This window comes from Siniperca chuatsi, linkage group LG11 (assembly GCF_020085105.1).
Source record: "Siniperca chuatsi isolate FFG_IHB_CAS linkage group LG11, ASM2008510v1, whole genome shotgun sequence".
Lineage (NCBI taxonomy): Eukaryota > Metazoa > Chordata > Actinopteri > Centrarchiformes > Sinipercidae > Siniperca > Siniperca chuatsi.
The window spans coordinates 1,762,983-1,776,460 of record NC_058052.1 but is presented as its reverse complement, the minus strand read 5'-3'; the positions used below and the strand labels follow the sequence as shown (position 1 = coordinate 1,776,460).

At 39.5% G+C, this 13,478-nt stretch overlaps 1 protein-coding gene across 10 annotated transcripts in view; it reads left to right on the top strand.

Moving 5' to 3' along the window:
- The window catches only part of ltbp1 (latent transforming growth factor beta binding protein 1), a 208,993-nt gene that overhangs the window by 108,660 nt on the left and 86,855 nt on the right, over nt 1-13,478 (top strand). For 7 of the 10 annotated variants that reach the window (XM_044215118.1, XM_044215115.1, XM_044215114.1 and 4 more), the window contains 3 exons: nt 2,023-2,145; nt 6,958-7,125; nt 13,015-13,188. In XM_044215118.1, the coding sequence (XP_044071053.1) occupies nt 2,023-2,145; nt 6,958-7,125; nt 13,015-13,188 (465 nt within the window). The remainder of the gene's footprint in view (nt 1-2,022; nt 2,146-6,957; nt 7,126-13,014; nt 13,189-13,478) is intronic. The other 3 variants (XM_044215119.1, XM_044215120.1, XM_044215121.1) reach the window with 3 other exon arrangements.

Here is a 13,478-nt window from a genome sequence, read left to right as displayed (position 1 = left end):
GCCTCAGCTGTACTTTGTTCAAGAGTGCAGAGAGTGAACCAAAACATTAAGGCTGCAAATTGAGTCAAAATAAACTACAGTGTGCATGTTTATGGTAATGAAGGAACATGTTCCCCCTGGGGCAACAGTGTTGCTCATTGATTTGTTTTTAATAGTCTGTACACAACAATGGAGCTCTATGGCACAGAGGAATAAGATATTTAAGGCTTTGGATACACACATAATACTTGTTAGTAGGATTATTCATTGTTGGTTTGGGTCTTTTCATGGAATTTGTTGACAATAAGAAAATACATTAAAAATAGCCACATATCAGTCATATAAGTCATGGCTATATAAAATATGAATGGTCTACCTAAAACAACTCGTCATCTAACAAATTCACAGGAAACCAAAATGATCTGATTTACTTTATTATTTGTTTATTATTATCACATTCATTTAATATATTTATGTTAATTTAATCGTTAGAATCCACATAAATGTATGTACTTGAAAACAATGTTTGCAGAAGCTGAAAGATGCTTGTCTTTGCTGATACAGCTATAGCCAATGCACAAAAGGCTTGGTACAGGAATAGAAAAACTATAAATACAATTCATCCCTAATTCAGTCTCCCTTAAGTCTGTTGCCGGCAGTGGCATAGCTTCAATACCCGCACTACCATTGTAGGTCTATAGCTAGAAATGCTCAGGCGGACTCTTGGCCTGTAGACCTACGTGACCAAGGGCCCAAACTGCACCAAGGCTCCTGACCAATAATTGTGTATTTCCTTTCACTGAGAAGGAAAATGTACTTAAATGGCTAAAATAACATCGTGATACCTTTTATCAAGGTCCTAATGTCCAAATCCCTCAATATCAGTTGCCCACTTGTGTGGTGTCAAAAGTGAATTCCAATACATTAGGTCTTTGGTATGGATGTCCTAATCAAGTTTTTTTGGTCCCGATCCAAGTCCTTTGATATTGGACACCTGCCGATGCCGAGTTTGATCCAATACTTATAGGCTATATTTACATAAACCTTGATTAAATAGTAATCTGACACATTGAAATAACAACTGTAACCTTATAAATTCGGCCCACCTTATTTTTCCTGAATCAAAACTATAAACTTGATAAGCTTAAATTATTGATATGATATGGATGAAAATTTAACTGACAGAATGTGACTCCTAAAACTGACGTGACACGATCTGCTAGAGAGAAGACGTATCACTTTGTTGGAGTTGTTGGGACTACAAAAACACTTGCAGCTGTACAATGGTGTTACAGAGTGATGCTTCTTTTACCTTATAAACAATCTTTGGCAGAGTACAGACATCGGCTCTCAAAGAGCACACAAACCCGACAACAGCCAAGTATAGTTTTGGCCTGCCATCAACTTACTCACTGAACGTTAATGTTAATTAGCAACTGCTGATATTACCCGCTGCCCGCGATGTTTGTCATTTTAACGATGAAAGCGATGGTCGAAGCGAAGGAGAGATAACTTTCTTTGCTTTGTTACCATTGCTTAGCGAATCCGTGTACCTGGGTGTCAGAACAGTCAATTACTGGTGCGACAAAATCATCATTCACACACTCTAATTTTCACTCACATATGGAGCGAAATGCTCGGGTTTGAATCAGCTTTATTTTAACTGATACCGATCAATTCAAATATGCCCGGATCAACCTCAATACCAGTCCTTAGGATTGGCTCGGGACATCCCTAGTCTTTAGAGGTCTTTTAGAAATGGTTGGCAGGAATCCGAGATGAAACTACAAAGGACTCAGAGAGCACATACCTCTGCCAGGGCACGCAAATTTCAAATTTTGTTGTTTAATAATCGAAAATAGAAATTAGAAATGTTATTAATTATATATGCAGTGAAAGACAATCATGGGATACATGTGCCAGATTTCTTTCTTTTAACTTAGTACAGTGATTGAGAAAGTAGTGAAAATTTCTATGTCCATTCTTGCAATTTTAAGAAAAATCCCTGGTTTGATTGTGTTTTAATTTTTTGTTGATTCACAGATTTAGATGAGTGCCAGCTACAGGGTGTGTGTCCTAATGGAAACTGTCTGAACACCGTGGGCAGCTACAGGTGCATGTGTAAACCCGGCTATGTCCCTGACCCCACGCTCACTACATGCATATGTAAGTCCTACAATGTAACATTGTCTATTTCAGCTTCTTTCTCTCATCACTTTCTCATTGATTATCATTCAAACCCAGAACATCCAACAGTGCAGTGTCAGACTGAGCAAATACCTCATATTGACAAAATTGAATGCAATACATTTGCATGCTGGTCTCTGATGTGCAGATTTGCTCATACAAAAGCTTTCCTATATGAGTTTGCCATTTCCCATCACTTCATGACAGAAGACATGGAAAAATATAAGTTTCATTATTCCCCCTATCACCTGCCTCAAAGTACAAGCATAGCAAGGGCTGCTAGGAATGCGCTAAAGCTAAAGTGTGTGTTTGAGGATATGCATATGATTACAGTGCATGGATGAAAGCATGGTGTTTATTGCAAAATCAGATTTCCCCTCAAGCATGTACCACAAGGCACAACATATAGCCAAACATATGTCATATCTCAAATATAAATGGAGCAGAACGGAGAGGAAGAGGGGAGAGAGGAAGAGATAAAGGAGAGAATGGGGGGGACAGAAAGAAGATGTAGTTAGTTAAGCAACTGCTCATACACAAATGCCAAAGTGATCAATCTTGAACATGGCTGATCAGTGGTGTTGATCATCAATTTCCCTTAGTCCTGACATGCTGTGAGCATGTGTTCCCCTGGTTTTGCATCGCTGCAAGTTCCCATGTATGTAAATGTGTTTGTCTGTGTGTGTTAGATAAAGTATGAGGGGGGTTGGGGGATGGGGTTGTGTCCTGGTTCTCTTTTTTTCTCATGGCTAATGAAAGCCAAGTGTCCATTCATCACCATCACTGTTTAATCCAAAGGGCTCAGCAGAGGAGAAAAATTCATTATTGTTACCGCCGATTTCCAACAGCTGTGCAAACGCACACACTCCAAGCTCATGGCTCTCCTGTGATTGAAAGCTCCAGTGATTTACTTGTTCCTTGTACCCCTTATATTGTATCTTTATATATACTGTGACCAGATGTTGCTGGAGAAGATTACAGCTGAAGTTAACACAAAACAAATCTAATTCTAATCCTTGTGACTTTTGCTAATTATGATGGTCTGTGTTTAAAGTGTCCATTCATTTTCTGCCATTTTCCAGTCCAGGTTGTGGTGGAAGCGGTCTATAGGCTTGGTCTGTCCAGCATTTAAACAGCAAATATTTGGCAAAATCAATTAATTTCGATTGAATTGCTGTGATCAGTGAATTAATTTGTGGGGGTGAAGTAAATCCGCCCAAATCTTTTGCCTTTCACATATGAATTTGTGTCATTGACCAATAGCAAACTGTCTTGACAGTGCTAACCTTTAAGAGAACGGAGAGCTGAAAAGTCCAAACAAAGTAAGCTATTATAGCCTATTACCTGTCTTGCACCATCCATTTTTATTTATGAATATAAATAAACTGCTCCACAAAGACGCATGGTTTGGAGACAGTTACTGTATGAGACAGGAGTAGATGTATCGCAGAGAGCTATTATGACTTATACAACACAACATGATTTGAGCTGCGCTTGTCGTTGGGTTCAGCGCTGCAATGCAGCGAAAAGCCAGCACTGTGCAAGCCATTGGAAATGTGTTTCAAAGCGCAGTGGTGCCGTTGTCGCGTTGTGTCTGAAAGGGCTTTTAGTTTGGAGTTTTGTGTAACTGTTACGTTACTGTTTGTACTTTCAGACATTAGCCTTACGCAAATTGTTTCACATAAAACACTTTCTTCTAGGAAACCATCAGGAGGCTTTTATTCTGAAGCAGTGCAATGCATTTGTCACAGAGTTAGTGGAACACTCTTGGCGTCACTACCTTTAAGTAAAAATTTGCTATTTGGTCAGCAGATCAGTCTTAAATATTGCAGAGAAATAGTACAAGAAGAAGCAGCCACAGTGAGCTGTTAGATAAGGATCTGCAGGCAACTCACTGAGGTTTGTGTGGACCAGCAGACCTTATGACATGTCTTGACCACGTCTAAAGGCAAAAGTGTTAGTACGTGGTCGAAATGACCACAGTCAAAGGCAGGGCAGAAAGCCTGCTGCCATAGTGTCCTCCTGCATTCCCAATCTCTCTCCAAGCATTCTGGATCTTTTGCCTGTCTTTGTCGTCTCATAGGTGTGATTGTCTGATTTTTCAGTTTTGGAAAGTTACAAAAATTGTCGGATGTGTCCCCCTGATTCCAACGTTGGAAAGGTGTTAGGGAGGGCTTCAGATGTTATACGATCTGACAAGCACTTTGTTTGGAACATAGAGGCCCCAAGTCTGATGTAGTTTTCTTTGAGGACTTATCTGTATTTTAGTTTTTTCCCCATTTACCTAAATCTTGATCAGACAGTGATTCTCTGGTGATGAAAAGCATAGCATGATGCTGCGACCACCATGCAGTTACTACTTGGCAAGTGTAGTGCACAGCATTAAGACCAGAGTTACATTTTTGTCTCATCAAACCACAAAAACATTTTCTTCATGCTCTCACAGTCCTTTAAGTGCAGTTTGGCAAACTCCAGGTTGGCTGTCATCTGCCTTTTACTCAGGAGTTGCTCCATCTACTCACTCTGCCATAAAGGCCAGACTGGCAGAGTGCTGCAAGGATAGTTTTCCTTCTGGCAGGTTGTCCCATTTTTCAGACAAACCCTGCAGAGAGAAGCCATTGATTACTTGGTTACCAGGCCCTCCTTGCCTATTTACTAGTTTTGGCCAGATGACCTACTGTAAGGAAGGGGTGGTTTCAGACTTATTTTATTTCACAATAATGGAGTTTACTTTGCTCCTGGGAACTTTAATTGTTGAAGCTTTGTTATACCTTTACCTATGACTATGCCTTTACATAATTCCTTTTTGGAGTTCTACGTCGAGTTTCTTTGACTTTGTTTTTGATATGTCATACACTGTGAACTGTGGGACATTATATACTGTAGATATTATATGAATGATTTGGACATATGCCTTTCTAAATCACATGTATTGTGACTGGAAATAGCTAGCCTGGCTGTATCCAAAGTTCAAAAATACTCTTACCAACACCTCTAAAGCTCACAGAGAAATGTAACAACCACAATTGCTTTTTTAAGGGGACGTTAACAGCTAACATCTATTTCTTGGTGAACAACAGCTGGCCCAGTGACTTCTCAAAGTCACACCGTTGACACAGTGAGGTTACCAGGTTTGCTACCATCATGCCTGTACAGAAACCAAAACCTGTGCTCACAGACTGTATCTGACAACCTGCACTACAACGGGAGACGCTGCAGAGAAGTACTGGCCGGATGTATAAATTGTTGTTCCTCAAGAAACCAGCACGTAACTCCCCCTAAAACCTCAAAGAATGCCAAAGTTGGTTGGTCAGTTGGCGGTCCACCACTTTGATCCAGACTGTCTTGCTGCTGCTCTCACTGCCTTAGGGTTTTCATGTATGCACATGGAAGGGCATGGAGGTCCCAGAACAGAGCCATACCGCCAAATATAACTTATTGCAGATCAAATAAAAGTTTTCTTTGACTAAAGTGGTCCTGACTGAAATAGCTTTAGAGTGCTGCTGGAGGCATATTTTCGTTCTTTGGAATTTTGTACAAGGCAAAGGCAAAGACTGTTTGCTCCTGCCTCCAGGCCCAACTCCATACTTAACACACAGACATGACACTGGTGTCAAACTCTCATCTCACTCTCAAAAAGAAAGTGAAAGTATTTCCCAATATCCTGAACTGTTCCTTCACAGCTCAAATATGAGTGTAATAGTCAATGGCCTCAATACTGTAAGTGAATAAATGATAAATGTTGCAAAACATGAAAAAGCCTGAAAACTTCCCATAACCACTGTGTGTGTGTGTTTGAGTGTGTACCCATTTGCTTAACTTCTTATACAGTATAATGAAAATCCTTTATTTTGTTAGCATTGATGCAACCCTTTTACGCACAATGTTTGCTTAATTAAAGCCTCAGAACAAGCTTCAGCCAACCTTTTACAATCATCATTCCTGGTGTGTTGAAATCTGATTATTTGTTGTGAAAATAGGTCAAGTATTTAATCAGTAATTGAAATGATTTACTCCAGGTAATGTTTCTGGCAAAAAGGAAAACCTGAACCAAACATTCTTGGTTCCCCTAGGGGGTCATTGTTTTGTCCGTGTTCCACTTAGAACAGTTTCCAGTTGGCATTTTGTGAAGATGTTGGATCCACTAGACTTGAAAAACACTGGGTGCCCTAGTAGCTCACCTGGTGGAGAGCGTGTACTATGTACTAAGCTGAGTCCAGCCCGCGGCCCTTTGGTGCATGTCATCCCCTCTCTCTCTCTCTCCCACATTTCCTGTCTCTCTTCAGCTGTTCCAATCAAACGAAAGGCAAAAAGCCCCAAAAAAAATCTTTAAAACAGAAAATAAAAGACTTGAAAAACACAAACTGAGCCAAACTCTCCTGCATGCCTTCATCTGAGCCAGCGCTTGACTTTGATGCATGAAGCAATGGTTTTACTACAACATGTTGTCTGTGCTTTGTTGTGTTCGAATGTGTTTCTGTGTTTGGCTTATTAATTGTTTAAATGTAGTTATGTGTGCTGCAACAAAATGTGGTTGCCCGACTTCTCACTGTAAAATATGTATTTTTTCTTTATGCACTGGTTGTTTTAGAAATATGTTTAGACTGTGTTTGTGGCAGAAGTTTGTTTGGTTGAGAAGGGAAGGTTGCTTTGGTGAAAGGGACCTCTTTATTTCTCCACTCTCTGTCCTCTCTTTCCCCCATGTATGGGTCTCCTACACTCTGGTCTGGTGCACCACTTCCTACACCTCCCCCCTCCTCCTCTTTGTCCTCCTCCTGCGCTCCTCTTCAGCCAACACGCCTGCCATCCAAGAGGAGAAGGGGGCTTGCTTCCGTTTGGTCAGCTCAGGGAGGCAGTGTTTGCACCCAGTGTCTGCCCAGCTGAGCAAACAGCTCTGCTGCTGCAGTGTGGGCAAAGCCTGGGGCCCTCGTTGCGACAAATGCCCCCCTCCAGGAACAGGTAAGGCCCCCAGCCGTGTCAGACATTTATCCTGTCTCAATGAGAACTAAAGACCCAAAAATTTCTGCCCAAAACTTTCTTTTCTCACTTGTATGAAGAGAATATGATGCCAAACACCATTTAACAATCTTGCAGTTTAGTTTGGCCTTGCAAATCAGTAAAGGATCATGCCTGAATACAACTTATAGAACTGAAGAACTCATTTCTGCTCAGTGGGCAAGTGTCCTGCAACACTCTGCCATAAGAATAGAGGAACTGAGTACCAATTTTATAAAGCATGAAGTACTTTTTAGGCACACTAGTGGTGTGCCTCCAGAGATGGCAATGTTGCTTTGTCCACCTCTTTGATCCAGATAGAAATATCTCAGCAGCTATTGGATGGATTGCCATGAAAATTGACCTGACGATTCCTAATGAAATTGTGAAATATGTCAACATCTACTAGATGGATTGGCACAAAATATTGTACAGACATTCAAGGTTCCCAAATGATGTAACGTAATGACTTTGGTGAGCCCCTGACTTTTCATCTAGATTAACCATGAGGTTGACATTTGTTGTTTTGAGTGAAATATTTTGACAACTATTTTATGGATTCCCATCAAGTCCATCAAAATCCTCTGACTTTTCATCTAACGCCATCATCAGGTCAAAAATTTGTCCAATACTTTGGTTTGTGGCTAATGTTGTGCTCGCACTAGCAGCCTGCTCTCATTGCAGGTTAACTGTGCTGTCCTGTGCTGAATGTGGTTATGCAGTGCTCCGATCGAGTGGTTATATGCCAGGTTATTCTGACACAGCCTACATACAACCTTATTTTCATTTTCTACATCAAAATACTGCCAAACCGCGCTGGTTTTATGAGATGTCATCTTTGTCCCACTTTCCACCTCACTGGTTTACATCTGGCAACAGGAAGCGTTCTACATAAATAAAATATTAATAATTAGTTTAACCGACTAGTATATCTGGTGCCGACTAAGCAAGGGTAGCAATGTTTAATCGACCAGTCACCTAATCGCGCTTAGTCCTAGACCAAATGCCTGCAAAACTAATGACACTCCCATCAGCCTCAGATATACTTTTTATTTTGTGCTAATTAGCAAATGTTAGCATGCATGGTAAATATTACCTGTTAAATATCAGCATGTTGACATTGTCATTGTTAGTATGTTAGAGCGCTGACATTAGCATTTAGCTCAAAGCACCGCTGTGCCCAAATACAGCCTCACAGAGGCTCGCATGGCTGTAGACTCAAACTAGAAGCTTACTTGGTTTACACCACTTCACAATGTATTTTGATGAAAATTATTGTAACAGTATTGGAGATAAGATGTCCTGATATACAAAAATAATTGCAGGCAGAGGCAAAGTCTGAAAATCAGGACACTTGCCATGTGCCACCACGTGTTGGATGGACAACCCAATTTTCAATTTAATGAATAACAATGGGCACTTAAGTGGCACCTCAATCCACAGTGTAACATGTTGTTCATCTGTTGATGTTTATGTTTGAGTTTGGTTGGATAGTAGCCCTGCCTGTCAAAACTCTCAGTGGTGACTACTGAACAACAAATTGAGACTTCCTAAACTAGACAAACCAGCTGTAAACATTGAGGTTTATTTTTTTATGTAGAAGTAACTACTGTAGAGTGGCCTGTAATGATTTGAAAAGGAATTCCAGTCTTTTACATATGTACATTTGTTGATAAGCAAGGCCACATGAAATTGCTGTTTATGTGAATGATTTTTGGTATGGTGATTCCTTCATATGGTAAATGCTCCGTCTTGCGATTATGCTGTTATAATTAATGACAGTTTGTCAGTAAATATTCTATAAACAATTCTCTAAGGAGTTTTATTTTAAATTGAATGTGAATTTGATTAGAATTATGGCACAATATAGAAAGAGTTATTTTCAGAATTAAGAGAAGTGTTTCACGATAGGACTTCTCTCATAATGACAACTCACAACTTCTTCACTCACAACAAAGTCAGGTTGAAGTATCCATGAAAAACTATGTGTTTGAAACCTGCTGAACTTTTACTATAACAGAATTTAAACTAAGACAGTATTATATAATAATAAACTTGAAACATGGTAGTAGAAATCCATCAACATTGCAAATTTATTTACATTTACTAAGAGCGAGAGCCCTTAGTGAAATACATTTCAATACTGTCCTGTATTAAAAAGTCAGTATTGAACTACATAAAGCCTTTCTTGCAAACAGAAACCATTCTGTTTCTAGTACTATTTATTACAACAACAATTTGACTTCATCCTCCAGAATTATAAACCTGAATAAAAGACAGTAATTTAAAAAAAAGTGTGTCCCATTATTTTATACTTTCTGTCTGCATTAGTTTCACAGCTTGGCTAAGTAGTGGCTTTTAGAGTTGCTTCTGGATTACATTATTAAAGCCGTTTGCAGTAGCTGTTATCACACCCACTTTTGCTACTTTCCTGTTTATTTTTATTTTATTTCCACACAACTCATTAATTTAGTCAGACAATTAGTTTTGGGCAGTTGCAGTTAGTTGTATCCTTAAAGGCCAGTTCAGACCAAAGATTTACGACAAGACGAAACAGTTTTACAACGTTGCAGGGAAAAGTTGCAGCGGTGTAAACTGGCCTGTCTCAGCTTGACTCAAGCTGGCTGATGGCGTCGCCTGCCACTCAGCTTGTCACCAGTGGCTGGTTTTAGAACGTAAGGCATGTCACCTGTTTCAACAGCCAATCAGCTTGTAGCGAAGCTGGTCAAGTAAGTAAACTCTCAGCTGGCCGAAATGGCAGATTTTTGGACGAAGGAAAGACAGGATCACCTCATCAATTTGTTTGAGGAACAGCCGTGTCAGTATGACACAAGCCTTAAATGTTTTTTAATGTTTTTGCTGTTTCATCAATACTAGAAATGCAACTGTAGCAAGTAACTCACTATCCTCATTCATATTTTAAGACACTACAAATTATATCCAGCTACAAAAAAAAGCCTGATAAGCTGGCAGTTAGAACAGAAGTAGAGAGAGTTGTTGCTAAAGAGACGATACACTGTCTCGTCTAGTTGCATTGGTGTAAACTGGCAGGTTTCAAACCATTGCAGACCAGCGCATTGCAAGTAATTGCAAGTTTCAACTCCTCTCGTCATGAATCTTCAGTGTAAATTGGGCTTTGGTTATGGCAGGCACATGTCACCTTTAAACCTCATGTTTTGTCAGCAATATATTTTGGGGTGAAGTGCATGGAGGTTTTGGTGGAATATAGTACGATAGTATACTATCTATTATTCCTGGGCCCAAACAAACTTTTAACAAAAGTTATTTTCCTTTTTCCATAGAAAATCCAGCAATTCTGTCCTCAAACAACCTTAGCAGTGTGGATAGTATGGACTATGGAAAGATTAAGAGCATTCCACTGGGAGTAGTAGTTGTAGAAATACTGCAGTGGTAGAAATACTACTACTGCAAGTAGTAAGCTTGTAGTTTACAGTGTTGATCATTGTTATAGTGTTGGGGGCAATTTTACAAACTCCCTGTCACTTATTCATATCCCCTATTCTGTCATTCTCCACTGACTCTGTTGCATCTGTTAAAGCCTTGCTAAGCTAACATTAAGCTAGCAGTTTAAACCGCTTTGAACTACATTCTTGGCCGTCAGTGAAGATGGACTCTTGGGGGTACTGAAGTTGATGTCACTGATTTAAATACCGGTATATGGGAGTTACATATGTAAGTTAACTATGGTTCTATAAATTCTGGGTGACTGTCAGATATTATATGTAGGCATTAAAGTGGCTGAAAATGGCTGAAACGTGTCGGTTTAGACAGGGGGAGAGATAGAGGAATACCAGAGCAATCTGACAGAGCTGTTATGGGGGTGGGAATGTAGAGCGCGTGCCCCATGTGTCAAGGCCGAATCCTTACCGCAGCATCCCGCGATGCTTCATGTCACCCCCTCTCTCTCCCCTGTCTTTCCTGTCTCTCTCCAGCTATCACAATAAAGCAGAAATGCCCAAACGATAATCTTAAAAAAAAGTGCCTGACTCCGGCTAATCCAAAAATGGGCAAAGAGGTGGAGCTGAGGCGGCTGAATGAAGCCTGGTTGATGAAACCACCTAGCGGCAAGCCACCTGATAGGGCACCCACCTGTCACTCAATGCGGCCGCGTCCTTAATTATGCATATTAAGCCTTAATAAAATTTAAACAGGTGAGTTATATAAAGTATAAAAATAAATTTGTGAAGGGGCGTGTCCAAGCTAAAACGGGGCGTTCAGTTACTTTTTAATGAACACATACCTATAGCTGCTACACCATAAAAGCCATTCATTACTGCCAATACTTAATGTAAAATGTTTATATAGAAAGGGCATGTCTGTCTGCAGAAAAAATGGTGGATGGGCTTCTGGTTTTTGGACAATTTTTAAAGGGGGCTATAATGATCTAAGGTTTAATTCCTGAGGAAATTGCTCAAAATGAATAATATCTATTTACGAACATGAACAAATTGGGAAAGAAGAACACATTTGCACATAAACAGTTCTTAAGGCACCACCTGAGAGAGGTGTTTACTTTCAGGCCAGTGTAAAGCAGCTACAGACTCATAATCTACAAAGAGGTGTTCCACTAGCCACTGAATGCAAAATATTAGTTTCATCAGTTATTAGTTAGTTATTTATTAGTTATTATTAGTTTGAAACTGGAGCTCAACTGATAGGTAAACTGACTGATATTATTGGTCAATATAAGCCTATCATAGATATGTCTATTATTAAATTAGATAGGTATTATATTGCAGTACAGAAATGCCAAAGATAGTGAAGATGGTTTGTCACCCACAGAGCACTACTTTATTTTTCGACCATAGATTCTCATTAATCACATTAAATTGGAGCTAGGGGACGAAGGCTTGAACATACTGGAGTTGATGTCGAAAACAGAGGAACATCATCAGCATATAGTTTGATTTTATGTTAGGAAAAGCCAGTTGTTATCCACATCCCCATGATGTCAGTGAGAGGTTGTAGAACAATGGAATACATCAGAGGGATAAATGGGCAGCCCTGCCGAATGTTCAGTGTGAATCCTATTAAATTAACAACTAACTGAATACTGATGTCTCCAGTTATTTTAGGCTTTTCAGAAGTAGTGCAGCTGAAGTTTGAGGGAGGATGCTTGATACTGTTTTTTCTGCCTTTTCTAGAAACTGGACTGGAAACTTTAAGGACTGTTATACAGCTAAATAAGAGATGTGCACTGTAATGTGATGTCAATGAGTTCTTCATCATCTCTCCATGGGAATTGACTGTTTTATTGTATTTAGTCATTGCATTCTTAATTTAGCTATTATTTTCTCTTTTTAGATTTCATTATTGGTAAAAATTGGCAAAGTTGTTTAGATGAGGCTAAAAAATTTACTTCTGAAATATACTGGTGTAAGAGTAGAGAGGTGGAAAAGATACAGCACTCTTTAGCTTTGTTTGCTGCCTTGTCAGGTCTATTTAAAATGTTGAGTGCACTCACTGAGACAAGACTGTGTCTTTATCTTAGCCTCTAATTTGAGCTACTAAATTGGAACATTCAGAGAATATTCCCAGAACGTGTGCTGGTGTTCCACAAGAGGTTTTGTTCTAGTACCTAACTGTTGGACTTATGAACTCTTGTTATGAACTCGAATTATTATTTTCCAGTTAAAATTAGCATTGTCAGAACCCTTGCAGTGTGTAGCTCTGTAGACTATAATCTCAGAGAAACAGTCACACCAGAAGTATTTATAATAGATATACAGTTAACGTTAAAGAATTGGAACAGTATCAACATGTGTGTGCAATTGAAAATAATAATTATTTTGCACTTCTTATTTTCACTTGTATGATTTTTTTATCACATAGCTAAGTTCAAAGAGATCTGTCCCGGTGGAATGGGCTACACTGTTCTACCAAATCCACCTGTCAATAAGCCAGTCACCGTTTACCAGGAGCCCATTGACCCACTACCCCCTCAACCTCTGCCCACACCAGAAAGACCAGTGGAGGCTTTTGGCAAACCAGAAGAGATTATACCAGGTGAGTCTCTAGCATGTAACATTACCAGTGCATGTTCAGTTGGTTTAATTTAATTTGATATGTGTAGCACAGGTGAAATCTTGCTCATGCTACCTTAGCATGAGCAAGATGCTTGCCAACTGTTGAGTTTGGAATACAGGTTAATGAAATCATATGACACTAATAACTTTGGTGCAGTTTAATAAGATCAAAACAATGGCAGACCCATATTTATCCATTGAGAAACTTGTCATAGTCAGGGTTGCAATGAGCCAAGCAGCCCAAACTTCTTTTTACATAGTCACTTCTTC